The following is a 16,004-nucleotide window of genomic DNA, read 5'->3' on the forward strand; positions in this document are numbered from 1 at the left end:
AACTGAGACACCAAATTTGGACAACTGAAGTTCTTCTGGGCTTTGGGTTGGCTTTGCTTTGATTTTTATGTTGTTAAGAGCAACTCTCCTGTAGGAATTCCCAAAAGTGAGTTACCTTGAGCCCTGAGTGATTCCTTTTCACCCCAGCCAGCCATCATTTCAGGGAGCAGGTTATTAAGCCAGACAAGCTCAATGACTTACTGAGCACACCTGGTCACTCCCCCAGCCTAATTAACTCTGGAAGCTGCTTTCCCCATCCCCACACCCCAAATGCAAACATAACTCATCATTCCTCCCATCCACCAAAGCAACAAAGATCAGAAACATCATCCATGAATGATTTCTGTAAATAAATATCCGTATCTTTGTATTTATGTATCTACATCATGTGGTAGGAATGAAGTGTCTGAGAGCTGTAAATACCTTCTTGGAGCACATCTTTGAGGGTGATCCTCTCCCTGGAGATGGCTATGTCCTTCACTTTAGCTTTGGCCTCCATGAGAGTGACACTTTTCAGATCATTCTTCTCTATCCGTAATGTGGGATAACCTGAGGAGCCAGCAGAGCCAAACAATCCAACATAAATACCCTTGGAATGAGAACAGGCATAGGGCTCCACCTCTGACCTCCACACACCAGGGATCAGCACCCTCCTAAATATATTATATATAAATTTTAAAATAATTAAGTATTTAGCAACAAAAAAAACCACAAAAATAATCATCTGCAGGGGAAAGAAATTACACAGGAATTCTCTGTAGTGTCATGCAAACAACTTTGATTATTAACTGTGGGTGAAGGAAACTCCTGTACTGAAGGTGATCAACACTGCACTGCCCTCAGGAGGAGGAAACAGATTGTTGGAAAACTCAGAGCTGGGAAGATGCCTTACCCCAGCAAAACATTAACAAACTACCAGTGCCCTCTGCTGGCACTTCCAGACATTTGGATACTCCAGTAGAGTCAGAATACCTGGAATAGTTTTGTGCATGTGTATGAATTATTAAAGAAATCTTGATAGTTATTCTGATAATAGTTTCTTCAAAATTTAAATGTTACTGAAAGTAAAGTGATGCAACTGTGGAATGCTTTTTTCACACATCCTACCTTTTCTCTTCTCCTAATTTTCACTATTTCCAGTGCCATTTTAACTCCAGAGGGAATTAAAAGCTGTGTGGCACCTGGGGACAGGGGTGGCCTTGGCAATACTGGGGGAACAACTGTACTTGGTGATCTGGGTGGGCTTTTCCAACCTAAATGATTCTGTGATTCTAAGAGATGGAAAATAAAAAGGCTGGGGAGGGATGCAGGTAACAAGAGGGAAACCAGCTCTAGGATAATTTGCAGGGTAATGCCTCTTCCAAACTCTGTGAGAAGGAATTTTTTTTAACATTTCATATATTAAATTCTTACAAGCCTGTTCTTTAATAATGTTTATACCAAGTACATTTTAAAGGCAACTCTTTGCAAGGAAAAGATGATCTCAGATCACAAATAAGTTTGGTTTTTTTGTTTTAGGGAGATACAGTACAACTTAGAAGTGAGCCAAATCTCTTCTAGAGGTGCAGTTCAACCTCAGGTGAAAACCTGCTTCTACACATGAGGAGGAAAAAAGGAGAACACAGGAGGGCTGAGATGACTTTTCTGCTGGGCTCCCTCATGAGGGGGCAGTCACTATCACCAAGTGCCATCAGAGGACAATGGGAGAGACTTTGGGGTCTTATTAGTTGGTTTTAAAAAAACCATGTGTGTCCCTATGCTGGCCACCTTCCCTCCAGCTGGAACAGCCCCTTCCCTGGAGCAGGGCTGGATGGGATAGCCAGACAATAATTTGAGGCGTAAAAATTCCACAGGTAACAAATACATTCATTAACAACAGAATTAACTCAGCTGAGAGCTCTTGGTCTGTTCAACATGGAGGAGACTGAAAGACCTGGTTTCAGTTTCCAGCTCCTCCCAAGGGACAGCTCTGAGCTCTTCTCTCTGTGACCAGGGACAGGAGGATCCCAGGGATCAGCTGGAGCTGTGTCAGGGGGTTTAGGTTGGAGATCAGGAAAAGGTTTTTCCCCCAGAGGGTGCTGGGCACTGCCCAGGCTCCCCAGGGAATGGGCACAGCCCCAAGGCTGCCAGAGCTCCAGGAGAGTTTGGAAAACACTCCTATGGATGCACAGGGTGGGATTGTTGGGGTGTCTGTGCAGGGCCAGGGGCTGGACTGGATGATCCCTGTGTGTCCCTTCCAGCTGGGATATTCTGTGATTCTGTGGTATCAGTTACCAGCTCAGCATCCAAACTGCTGCCACCCTTCCTTTCCTCTCACTGCTCTCTTCAGCTATTTTATACCATTTCAAACAAAGCTGTAAGCAACAGGAGATGACAGAAGTAACAACCATCATGGCATCACCTGCTTTAGGAACTGATCCCAGCGCTGGGGGGACACATCCTGCTCTCTGCTCTGCTTGGACTGCATGAGACAGGCTCTTCTCAGTGTTAAAACAGATACTTCACAGCTACTGGTGAAGTCTGGCTGACTGCTCTGGGTGCAGGGGGAACAAGCCAAGGCACAAACACAGCCTCATGCTGATATGACCACTCACATCCCCCCGAACTCACTCCTGACTATGGCATGGCTGGATAAAACACACACTGCGTGAATTCAAGAAGCAAAGTGACAGAACCAGAGAATTATTCATGTTCTTCTCTTGCATTTGCCACCAAAGCAGGGTGGCAGGAGGCTCTGTGCTTAGATTAACACTTACTGGTTACTGGGGTGGCGTTGTTGGGCGTGTCAGCCCGCAGGTACTGCGTGGTCTGCGTGGAGGGCTGCGACAGCCCCTGCGAGCTGCTGCTGTCACTGATGCTGAGGGGAAACAAAAATGCACATCAACATCACTGCCTGCCACTCCAACACATCCCAAACTAACCTGTCCAGGTCAAAAACAGGAGAGTTTCCAGGCAAGACTTCAAAAATTCTGCTCTTTTAAAAGTCGCTCACACATAAGAATGTATTTCAGGTGACTCAAAAATCTTGGCACTAAGCATGAACAGCTTCCTCCTATTTGCTTTCCAGAATTTGCTCTATCTTCTGGTACTTCTCCCCACTTTGGAATAATCAAAGTGACATAACATTCCTTGCCAGAACCACCCTGTCATACCAAGAACCACTATTACATCCCAGGAAAGATTTGCACATATTTCTCCCATGGCACTGGTGTCCCACTCAGACAAGGGCTCTATTTCACAGCCTACCCCACTTTGTCACTCCCCTCCCTAAGGGTACCTGTTGCCCCTTCCAGCACCACCTAAAATGTGCTTTTTGAGGTGCTTTCTTTGGGCAGAAGGACTCAAGAGCCCACAGAGTATCCATGAAACAGGTAAATCATAGTCTAAACCACAGCAGGCTCACTTCTGTCTTATTTTCACAGTCAAAACCCTAAAAGGGCTGTTGCAGCTGTAATGGACCAAAACTCCTGTTAGCAGATCAGATGGCAGGGCCAGAAGCTTCTTTGATGTCCTCCCTCTCCAAACACACACAAATGTCCCCCTCTTTGATCCAACTTCAAGTGGGTTTTCTACTGCTGACTGTATTGGGAGGACAAAGAGGAAACTGGTTTGGGATACAACCTCTGCTTTGCCAAATAATCAACATTTAAAGTTTCTTGGGCTGCTGCTGAGCAGTGGCCAAGCAGGGCCAGCCACCCCTGTAGGATTGTCAGACATGGCTGGTGATGTCCTCCAGGTCCACTGCTACCTTTGAAGCCAGGCTTCCTTTAAAAACCAGAAATCCAAGTCCACTCTTCCCCATTACAGCACAACCATGGATGAACCCACTGAATTATTTGTTTGGACTGAATCTCACAATACAAACTCATTTATAGCTGGCTTCAATCTCCCTCTGGAACTTTTTTTCTTACAGCTATTCCCACTTCCAGGTGCAAGATTCCAGCACAGCATTTAGCACAAGCCTAAAAACCACAGATGCTGGTCTAGCTCCTCCCCTTTAACTTCCTTCAGAGTTTTTGAATGAATATTCTTTGGTGCTGGCAGCTTATTACTGCTTATTTGAACTGTTCCCACTATTGCATCCATGAGCTGCCTCAGTATGATCCACTCTGCAGGAAGGAGAGTCTTGGCATGGCCACCACATCAAACACCAAGGCACAACTTGCATTTCCTCTTCTTGCTCTGGCTGGAAACTCCTTTTGTAACCTGATCACCCACTAGCCCTGCGGATTCCTTTGGCTGGAGGAAAGTGTGAGGAAGGAATTATTCTTTTAATGCCTGTTGCAAGATTGAAAAACTGCCTTTTGGGTTGGCTTCGTTCTGGTTTTTAGGTTTAACTCACTTCCTGAGCTTCCTCACTTGCATATTCTGTCAGCTATTTGAACGATGCCTTCTTGCTTTAATGGCTCCCATTATCCTGCTGTTAGGCCATGCCAGCTTTCCTTGGCACTTTTCCAGTGCCTTTGCTGTGAGGTTTGCAGATTTGCTGTGGACTTGCACTACAATGTTCCTAAATAATCCATGTGCAGCCTGTAAACTCGGCTTGAGCTTCCAGTTAACAACCCTGCTCGGTTTTATTTAGTTCTGGGGGTTGAAATTAGGAGCACCAGTGGGTTTTTCCAGGCTCTGTTGTTCCTGGGAGGTCATTAACCCTAATGACATTGTCATATTCCATTCAGGAACCTTTTACAGAAACAGTTTGAGATTATTATCCACAATCAAGTCAGAAATTGTTGCTTCAAAAAGCCCCACATCTCCTGACTTTCAGGCACGTTTTGTTTCTGTTACACCTTTGCTCTGGAATTGCCTGAGCACATCCAGGCAAGGCATCTTCAGGCACAAAAAATAAGCCATCACATGGTGCTTCAAGAGCTAAACCCCAGGAGCTGCACAAACTTCATAAAATCACACAATGGTCTGGGTTGGAAGAGACCTCAGAGATCATCTCATTCCAAACTCTTCCCACAGACAGGGAAAGTGCCCTGAATTTATCAGAATTTATACAGTGATTCAGAGCAAATTATTAACACCTGCAAACCACAAAGGACTAACATCAGATGGATTTCTAGCTTTATCTCCACAGAAAGTCAGTTGGTTTTTTAGGATTTTGACCTTGTATCTCCACAGAAATCCAGTGCAATGGAGTAGAGGGGAGGACATCTGATCACACTGCTGGGCTGGACACCTCAACACCTCACTACCCCACACTACTAATGGAATGTTCTTCCTTTCTGAATTAAAGCAAGCTGCACATCCTTTAACACCTTCAGCTGATTAAAACCCCTCCATCAGAGACAAGCAGGCACAAAGGAATTGAGGAAAGCTGATAAGTTCATTTGGTTACAATCCAGAAACCACAACTGCTCAATGCAGTGGCACTGTTAAAGTCACAAGGGCTGGGGACACCAGGGGAGGGGAGGGCAAGGAGAAAACAGAAAGGAACAGATGAATGGATAAGGAGGAGGATGAAAAGATGAAGCTGTTCCATGAGGCTGCAGGCAGCACAGAAGCAGCTCAAGACATCCTTTAGTTCAAGATATCCTTTCACAGGGGTGACCACCCACAGGCTGTTTTCCAAAGGATCCGGTTTCACACTGCCTGCTCCTGAACAGTTGCATCTGATGCAGGCTGTTCACACAGCCTCAGCCCACCTGCTTTTCCAGCCTCCCTTCTCCTCAGTGCTTAATCCCCACTCCAATGCTCTTGGACTCATGTTACAACTCCATTTTCCATGCATGTGCTACGTTTTTTCCTGACTGGAAATATATTTGAGAGAGCCCAGCACTGCCAGTTTTATAACCAAGCATTTGTAACGCTCAGATGTACCCTAAGGCTGAGCTGAACTGGAAAATCAATCAAAGTAGGGAAAACTGAAATTCAGCCTCCTGCAGGTGTCAGTAAAACCCAAATGTTTTCATCCAGTCCTGTAAAAGCATGGAATGGTTTGAGTGGGAAGGGACCTTAAAACCCATCCAGTTCCACCCCTGCCATGGGTAAGGACACTTTCCACTATCCCAGATTACTCCAAGTCCTGTCCAACCCAGCCTGGAACACTTCCAGGGATCCAGGGCCAGCCACAGCTTCTCTGGGCACCTGTGCCAGGGCATCAGCCTCCCCACAGGGAAGAATTTCTTCCCAATACCCCTAATATTCGGATATTATATCCCAATACTCCTAATACCTCCAATATTGGGATTTTCCCCTATTTCTTCCTAATATCCCTATTTTACCTAACCTAAAATAAAGGTAAAAACTCTCTGGCAGTGGAAGGCCATTCCCCCTTCTCTTGGCATTCCAGGCCCTTGTCCAGAAGCCCATTTAGGCACTGAAAGGGCCTCTAAGGTCCCCCTGGAATCTTTTCTTCTCCAGTATCAACACCCCCAGCTATTCCAGCCTGCCTTTCCAGTGAGCCCAAATAATATTTTCCTGACAATCCCTGCAGATCTGATTCTGTTTGAATCTTCCCACTCCACACAAATATTCTGGCAAAACCTGAACACCCCTTCCACCTCATGAACAGCAGAGCACCTGCAACTGCTGCCTTTCTGCAGCACAGCCCTCACCACAGCCCCACACAGGCAGCACCTGCTACAGCCTGGCAATGAGAGCAGAAATTGCAAACCACCACAGAGTGCTCATTTGGAGATTGAACTCCCACTAATCTGAGTAAATATGTCCCAAAACCACACTGGGAGAGCTTGAACACATACCTGTCATCCAACTCTATCCTCTTCATGCTGTGGAGGTGCAAGACAGCCAGGATGATTGCCACCAGGAATATCACAGCACAGCACACACCCACGCTGATATAGAACACCCGGGTCGAAGTGGTGGGAGCTGCGTTTACAGGATCAACTGCAACAGATGTGGGAAGTTACTGAACCCTTCTCAAAAAAGGAGAAAATCTAACAAAAAACCCAACATTTGTTAGTTTGTTATGGCAACACAAGCAGAGAGGCTGAGGGTAGGGAGAGGCAGCAGCCTCAGCCATCCCAAATGTCCTATAAGGTATCCTGGAGAACAACTACCTTGGAGGAGACAGTGAGAGGTAAAGAGAGCACTGAGCCCTTCTCAAAAAGAAGAAAAACCAACAAAAAGCGCCAAAGAAACAGCATTTCTTAGTTATGGTAACACAAGCAGAGGGGTTGAAGGCAGAGAGATTCAGCAGCCTCAAGCACCCCGAATGTTCTAGAAGGTATCCTGGAGAACAAGTACCCTGGAAGAGACAGTGGGAGGTAAAGAGAGCACTGAGCTCTCTTTCCCACTGCTTTCCAACTGCATTTTAGCAAAAATACTCCCATTTTGGGTATTATGGAGCCACAGTCAGGCAATGATATTTCCAGCTAGAAAAGGAGGAAAGGAAACTACCTCACTCTATCCCTTCAATAGTGATAAATTGAAACAGCAAACCAGACAGGTCCCAAGGTCAAGAAAATAGATCAGAGCCATGTACAGAAACCAAAGCCCCTAAGATGTGATATAAAAGTTGTTACAAGACTTGGAATAGGCTTTTTCCCTCTTCACCAATTAAAACAATTAATTACCAAAACCCCACTACAATACTGGGTGTAGTACAGACTACCTGGGGACTGTTTTCATAGGGAAAGCTGTGGAATCAAAGCACATAAGAAGTTTTTCAGTGTTTAAACCCCAAGTTGTACATTCAGGATTACTTACAGATAGCCTTGCTGCTGTTTTTATCAGCTGTTGGAGATTTGACTTCTGGTTCAAGCTCTAAAGAGATGAGAGAAAACCATTAAGTTTGGAGTACATTTATTATTGCACCCCTTCACATTGTCTTATGTATGAAAAAACAGATCTGCTTTTCCAAAGGGAAGAGCTGATTCAAGGACTACACCAATTCCTACATGTCCATTTAAATACCTAACCAGGTAGGAATAAAATCACACTGAAACACATGTTCAGAGAGGCAAATCTTGGACCCACTGAATCCTTGTAAAACCCTGCAGCTTGTCCAAGGTCCAAAGCAGCAGAAAGAAGAGGTGCAGAGAATGTGTTTGCTAAGGCACTAAACAAAGACCTCACAGAATCAGTTCCTACAGGAGAGAAAATCATTGCAGGGATGTTCAGTGAATCTTTTGGAGGAAATCCTGGCTCCATTCTAATGTTGCTCACCCTAGGAAGGGTCAGAGATGCAACCACAGGCACTGTGCCTTCTCAGCTGAAGCCAGTCAGGAGTCAAAGAGTTAAAACAGAAGGATGGAAGAGGTGATGTCCATTTAAATACTCATAAATATGCAAGTGAAGGCAGGAGGACAACACAGCTGGTGTGAGTAGCAGTCCTTTAGAAAGTGGGTAAATCCTCACTGAGCTTACTCAGGGTCTGGGTACCAAGAGGAGCAGTGCAAAGCTGGGGAATGCAAGAGATGCCTCCAGATGGACCCTCCCCAGGATCTGCAGGCAGCTGAGGGAATCCCATGGATTTCACAGTCCCATTGCACACCCCCCTTCCTGCTCTCAGGTCTGTCCAACATAGCACAGCCCCTTCCCACTCCTTGTTAAGCCAGTGCAGCTTAGGAAAAAGTAATCCAAGGGAGGGAAAAATCAAAGAGTTTTTCTTTTTTTATCCCTTTTTTGAACTTGAGGAGGAGCTATCAGGAATGCCCTGAGCAAAACCACTAGCAAGTTCCTACATATTCCCAACTTATGCATTAAATTCAATCAGAAAGCCCCATATGCTCTATACCCATCAATACACACCAAAAAAAGCCTTTTTTTTTGGTTTTATGAACCTGCAGAAATGAGATCTCTGTAAGGAACACTTCTGATGGTTCAGGCAGTGGCTCTGCCTCATCCCCAGTGTGGTGCTTCTGGAAAGCTCCATCACACATGCACAGCTCAATAAGCTGTGAATGCCTCAGCAGGGCTGACTTCCCCCACTTGAAAAAATACCCAGAAAAACACGAAATAAAGGTAAAAACATCAACATTATCAGCCAGACCTCCATTTTTCTAGAAGGAGATACTTTAAATTAAGAATGCTCTTCCTGAAGCATAATGCAAGCAACATGAGTACCCCAACATTATATGCTACAAGGCATGGTTGACTCTTCCATCCACACTTTCCCCAAGCTCATCCTTTGGTATTTATACTCAAGAAAAGTAATAAACTCCTCTTTGGAAAGACAGCTACTGTCCTCAAAAGCTCCAGGTAAGCTGAAAGAGGCAGAAGGAGCATGCAAAGAGAGAGGCAGCCATCTCCAAATATTGCCTAGGAGTGGAACACCACAAGCATTTTTAAGGAGGGCACAGCTCCTGGGATTCTCCAAAATAATCTTCTCCTGATGTCCATGAAAATACTAGAAAATCCTAGGAAAATTCTAGGAAGCAGCAACAGTAAATAGGAACGATCCAAGAATAAATTATGCTTTCAGATTGCCAAGTGGTAACACACAAGAGTCAACTAAGGATTTCCAAAATCTGGATTATTTTCCAAGACCATTTTGTACTTCACATCTAACAGACTAACACCTCCTACACTCACTAAACAGCCTATTTTATCACAATTTATAAACTAAGTAGATTTTCTTGGTAATTTTTAGGACAATTTGAATTCTCAGAATGTGGCAGATTTGAGGGAACTGATTTCTTCTTTCCAAACAGAGAAAAAATGTTTTTTGCTACATATCTATTAAAAGGTCAGTGCAGTGGAACTCTTGGGGAAAGTTGGTTAAAGCAGAAGCTGATGAATGAACAGAAGTCCTCATTCCTCTCTGAAAGGCAGGATTTTACCTGGTTTCTTCCAATCCTCCCCAAAATTCACTCTGTTACACCAGTGCTGGATCATGCACCATTCCACTCCCTTTTCCTATCACACTTAAACAGTAAAAAAACTTGAAAATATCTGAAACTTAATCTCTTACTTTTGTAGCACATTTTCCTTCGTTTGAAATTTAAAACTGTGATGTTTTTTGAGGAATTTATTGTTAAGTTGAGCTGCATCAGTATTGTGACGTCGGAGTCGAGTCTGCCGGTGCAGGAGAGTTCAACACGGAACACTGTGAACACAACACAGGGGTTACAGGGGAGTGGGGCACTCTCAGACTCTGAAATAACATTTAAATAAAGGCCTTTTGAGATTATGTTTATGAAGCACATTATAAACATCATAAATTATCAGATTATAAAGAACTCAATACTAAGAAATGCTATTTTAGTCTTCACGCCTCATCACTTCAGCTCTCAGAGCATTAAAGGACATGGATTTTAAATTCATTTTTGTCAGTTTTGTTAAGTGTTCACAGATCACTAAAACTGCATTTGCAGCTAAATGACCATGATTCATCCATCAGTTGGATGGGGGTGGGAATTTACCTGAGAGGGTGCGAGGAACTTCTCCTTGTAGAGAAATGTTGGCCTGGGGCAGAGCCATAGCCATGGGATCATGGACCTGAAATCCCAGTTTATACTCAACCTGTAACAGTTAGGAGAGAGAAAACACATCAAAAATCTGTTCTGGAGTATAATGAAATGCAACACTCCTTTTCATAATTCTTCTTGAAAATAAAAACTCATACATTTTTTTTCAAGGAGTGCTGGTAATTGCAGGCATCCATATTCCAAGTTTCTTATGTGACATTTTAGTATCGAGACTTTTGTGACAGTTCAAATGAAGAAAGCCAAAACAGAAGCTATTCTTGAAATAATTTCTTAAAATCTGGGGGAGAATTCAGAGTGCTTGTATTAAAAAAATTCCCCCACAAACTACACTCGATTATACTTCTAAACTTGTTCAAAAGTCAGTTTGTTAAAGCTGCTAGAATTCAAAAAATTCCCCCTCCCACAGTCAGTTTAACAAACAAAATTGCTTAGAAATAGTTTATTCAACTATAGCCAAGATTTTGTTTCCATTTAAGAAGCTGATTCTACAAATATTAATTTAAAAAACAGTACAGGACCTACTCTAAGTCATAAGCTCCTCTTGGAAATTCATCCTACCCCTCCACTCTCAGCTGAATTATTTGACTTTGTGCCAATAGTTAGTTCTTCCCCTTTTTTAAAACATGATATGGTTCATTTCTGTTATCAATTTATTTTTCAGTCAAGATGCCAAGGGAAGAGACACAATACCAAGTTGCTCCTCCAAGTCACACTACACCAAGTTAGAGAGGAAGATGCTGAGGGATGGAACCCCAGGAATGGGAAGCTTCAAAATTCCTTCTCAGAATTCCCAGCCAGGCCCAAGGAAACACAGGGCAGGGCCAGCAATGCAGGGAGCCTGGGCTGAGCTGTGACAAGGGAACTCCTCTCACATGACAAAGTGACTGAACTGTCACTGTGCATGTGGAATATGGCATCAGGGCTGGCTGGCACTCAACCCAAATCCACTGCAGGCCAAAAGTGACTCCTCCTAACAAGTTACACCTCAAAGGGAAGAACAATGGCAGGAGGAAGCTTCGGGCCCTGCACTGGTGGAGTTGTTTAATACTACTGCTCCTGCTGTAGCCTTTCCTACTTGAGGGCAGAAGAAGAACCATCACTCAAGTTTAATAGAACAGAATGAACATCTGGCAGAGACTAAACAGATCATTGAATACATGAAAATGAATTGTTAAGTAACTGGAAATGTTTCAGAATGTAAGAGCATACGCAATCTCTCTGACAGCTGCTGCTGCATGCTCCAGGCACAGTGATTAAGTGACATAAAAAGCATTTCCATTTAATCAGGGCTCAGTAATAACACACTGGATGCTACTTTTATAGACTCTCCTTGTCTCCAAGCATATGTTTCTAGAAATCTCTACAACAATTGCTCTACATATGATTTCCAGAGGCTCCAGTTCACGGCTGCCCTTCTGTGTGTCCAATGCACCAAGGGAAGAGATTCCACAGCCAGTGACTTGCATCATGGACCTTGCCAGGAGCAAGAAGTATAAAATACTTTGAAATAAGTGCTTCAGGTTTCTAAAATAAGGAGCAGCTTGGACATATGCCATCTTAATTTATTGCCTGCAGTCATATAAATATTTTGCACCTTGCATATGCTAATTTTTGCAAAGAAAAAAGCCATTAAATGATAGCAGTGGGTATTCACCAAGCAGAACAGCTCATGTCTCCAGTACCCAGAGCAGAAGTCGTGGCTGCTCACCTTGGATTTGGCATGCCAGGTGAAGTGGAGATTGTTGGTCTCGCTGGGTATCAGGAGATTGAAGGACAAGGCATAGTGATTAACCACATCATTCCTCACGTAAGACAACTCTGCATCCAGACCTGTCAGAAGAAAGAGAAGAGTAAGACAGGGAAGAACAGGACCAAACACATTGGAACAAGCAACTTTCAGGACCAGCAGCTCCACTGAGATCTACATGTTTAAGCAAACACTTCCTCCAGTCCATAAATTCCAAGGCAGGTTTGGAGACCAAGGCTCAGAGCCAGCAGTTCTCACAGAGCTCCAAAGCCTTACAGAGCAATCACTTGAGAGAGGTGCCACAGCCTAAGGAACAGGTAAAAGCTGGAATCTAATGGAAGGAAACTCAACTTTCCACACAAACTTCCAGGAGAGTCATTACAGGCTCTCCTGAACATCCCCTGTTCTGCTTCTGGGAATCACAGCTCGTTTTATTTACAACTGTGCTCACTCAAACCAAACTGCTCTGGATTATCAGTCAGTTAATCACAGGTAATTCCTTCTGGAATAGCTCATTTCTTGAGCCTGAGACACCTAGGCAGTATGGAATTATATCTTCAAGGAAATTCTATCACAGAATGGTTTGGATTTAAAGCCCCTACCATGGGCAGGGGCACCTTCCACTATCCCAGGTTGCTCCAAGCCCTGTCCAGCCTGGCCTTGGACACTTCCAGGGATTCAGGGGCAGCCACAGCTGCTCTGGGCACCCTGTGCCAGGGCCTCAGCACCCTCACAGGGAACATTTTCTTCCTAACATCTAATCTAAATCTCTGTTTTATAGTTTGAAACCATTCTGCCTTGTCCTATCACTGTCTGCTTGTGTAAAAGGTGAGTCCTCCTCATACAGAGTGAGAAGTGGCATTTGTACACCCAACAATACCAACATTTTGTGCCAACCCTTTGGTCCCTGAACATTTAAGTACACCTAGAGACCTGAAAGCCCCACAAACTACTCATGCCAGGGCACTAAGGTGCATTTCCTTTCATAAGACACAGCCTGTGATATTACAAACACTGCAGCTGCTGTTACTTTTTGTGGCACACGACCCAAGGTCACACTGAACATGGGGCAGGATGCTGCAGCTTGCCCTGGGTGTCAATAGCAGTTAGTGGTAGGGTAACACTGCTTCCCTGCAGGGGTAAAATTAATCCCAGCTCCATATCCTCGGGACAAAACCACAGTGGATTTGCAGCCAGCACCATTTGGCCTTGTCTCATCCTCCAGTGCTCCCAGTTTAATGCTATCAAGGCTCTTGGACATGCCAGGAGAACAATGGGGTAAATCAGACATTGAATATTCCTCACTGAGAAAACAGAGCTCAAATCAAACAGTCACAGTACAAATGGGGATGGAGATAGCAAATCTGGGATGCCTCCTCATGGCCTGCCAGTACCTAAAGAGGGCTTTTAAAAAACACATTTTTCAAAGTGAGACAGTGACAGGACAAGGGGGATGGTTTAAACTAAAAGAGAAGAGATTTAGATGGGATATTAGGAAGAAATTCTTCCCAGTGAGGGTGGTAAGGCCGTGGCACATGGTGCCCAGAGAATCTGTGGCTGTCCTAACTCTGGAAATGTTCCAGGCCAGGTTGGATGAGGCTTGGAATAACCTGGGATAGTGGAAGATGTCCTTACCCATGGCAGGGGGTGGAACTGATGAGCTTTTTCCAACCTAAACCATTTTGTGATTCCATGAATTATTATTTTTATGGCTAGAAAGTCAAAAATATTGGAGAGGCTATGACTTCAAGATGACAGCATTTAAGGGATCTTGAAATAATTTCAAGAATTCGGGGAGTCATGAAAGGTATTTCTTAAGAAATTGGGGAAAAATAAATCCAAGCCAATCATTGAACTGTGTAGATAAGCTGCATTTGATAAAAGGAAGCATCAGCTCAAAAGAAGTAATTCTTCCTGTTTAGTGCAAAAACTGGGTACAGATCAGTACAAAGTAACATTTTCTCTTATTTAAGAATTTGATTTAATCCACCTTGTTTCCACAAGTACAAAAAAGTAGACAAGATGTTCCTTTTCATTCTTGTTGCTGTCAACCACTTTTATTCCCTGCTGGCCCATCAGGGTCCCAAAACTTAACCAAAAACTCCACAGTTTAATCACAGGTACTGGGGGTGGTGAGGAGGAGAACCACAAATACTGGATGCACGAAAGGAATCAAGATAATGGAGTAATCTCAGGGAGAAATGATCTCACATGAGATGTTAAACAGAAAAAGATGCAGGTGCTGCTCTAAGTGTTTAATGTAAACACCCTGAGACAGTTCTTGTACACACAGTCCATATTTCCACTTAAAAATAAATGGGAAATGCAAAAACGTATCCACCAGCAAAAGAGGGAGGAGGGGGAAGCCCACACAGTCCCAGAAACAAAGCTAAATTTTGAAAACACATAAAAGCAACAGCAAACTTCAAAACTCCCTGCCTGGATCATTCTTACATGTCTACATGTTTACACATGAAACCCAACTCGGAGTAAGCAAACACAGGCGTGTGGAGAAGAGCTCACAACTTAGACACTTGGCATTAGATCCAACCAAGATGGGAAGGTTTAAAGGCAGAATTTTCATTCAAATGAATGCCATTAAGTACAAATCATTTTTAAAATTAGGGAAACAATGTGAAACAATGCAGCTGGAACAAGGAAGCTGCCTCTGGAATAAAGAAAAGCTTCTCTTGTTGATAAATGGTCCCAGCAACCAGAGGTTCACAGAAACATTTCAGAATTTCAGGGTGATGATCCTTGATTTAATAGAAAGTTTGTAGAGAAACTGGTCACTGTAATCAAATGGGTACATGGTGATAAAATTGCCTATTGCAAAAACCCAGCTTCATAAGGATAATATAAAATGCAATCCTAACTGAAGCTGTCAGAAGCATCTTGACATGCAATATCATTCAAAGGTGTACAAAACCAATTTACCCTACAGAAAATTAAACCTCTAAGCTTTAATAGTGGTACAACACTGAGTAATTCCATTTTATAGGGCATCAACGTTTTGTGCCTATAAAACCTGCCAGAAAAAGCTCCACACTAACAGGAGACAATAATTATATGAACTTCATAAGCAAAATATAAGAGCTGCATGAGCATCAATGCTGTGTTGTATTTAAAACATTATGCTTCAAGACTGGCATAGAAAAGTAATTCCAGAGGTTCTGTACTACAGCTCACAATTCCTAAAAAAAGGCCAAAGATTGTCTGGCTCAGAGTCCTGTTCCCATCAGGGAGCTAAAGAAACTGCCTAGGGAAGGACTCAAACCCAAGGACACAGTGACACTTTAGCAGCAGATCCTCTGTGCTTCCAGTGTTCGTGGTCACAAACTTCAGGAAGTTCCTCAAACAGGCTGGAGTGGGACCTTTCAGAAGGGGCTGGAGCGCCAGGACGAGGGGGAATGGCTTCCCACTGCCAGAGGGTGGGGTTAGATGGGATATTGGGAAGGAATTGTTCCCTGAGAGGGAGGTGAGGCCCTGGCACAGGTTACCCAGAGAAGCTGTGGCTGCCCCATCCCTGGAAGTGTCCAAAGCCAGGTTGGATGAGGCTTGGAGCACCCTGGGTTAGTGCAATGGTGTCTCTGCCCATGGCAGGGAGTGGGACTGGATGGGTTTTAAGGTCCCTTCCAACCCAAACCTTTCCATGATTCTGTGATTAAACTCACAGGCAGTATCTCCCAATCTCTTCTCACTAGACAGTTTTTCTCCTAGGAATCTGGGTCAATGTTTTTTCCAAGCCTGGAAACAGATGGATACACCCTTGGGAAATGTTAGTTTCAATACAGTACAGTAATTTCCCCTTTTAAGCTTATCAATGATTAAAACATTTCCCCTCTAGCACATCTTTT

General features: G+C 43.8%; 1 protein-coding gene across 2 annotated transcripts in view; it reads right to left on the minus strand.

Moving 5' to 3' along the window:
• Positions 1–16,004, minus strand: part of RYK (receptor like tyrosine kinase) — a 55,100-nt gene that overhangs the window by 24,767 nt on the left and 14,329 nt on the right. Inside the window, exons 2-8 of one of the 2 annotated variants that reach the window (XM_005489604.4) lie at positions 12,109–12,230; positions 10,335–10,434; positions 9,884–10,018; positions 7,678–7,734; positions 6,711–6,855; positions 2,757–2,857; positions 424–549 (exon numbers count right to left, since the gene is read on the minus strand). In XM_005489604.4, coding sequence (XP_005489661.3) covers positions 424–549; positions 2,757–2,857; positions 6,711–6,855; positions 7,678–7,734; positions 9,884–10,018; positions 10,335–10,434; positions 12,109–12,230 — 786 coding nt within the window. Of the gene's footprint in view, positions 1–423; positions 558–2,755; positions 2,858–6,710; positions 6,856–7,677; positions 7,735–9,883; positions 10,019–10,334; positions 10,435–12,108; positions 12,231–16,004 lie in introns of both variants that reach the window. The other variant, XM_074546942.1, reaches the window with a different exon arrangement.

Source organism: Zonotrichia albicollis, chromosome 9 (genome assembly GCF_047830755.1).
Source record: "Zonotrichia albicollis isolate bZonAlb1 chromosome 9, bZonAlb1.hap1, whole genome shotgun sequence".
Taxonomy (NCBI): domain Eukaryota; kingdom Metazoa; phylum Chordata; class Aves; order Passeriformes; family Passerellidae; genus Zonotrichia; species Zonotrichia albicollis.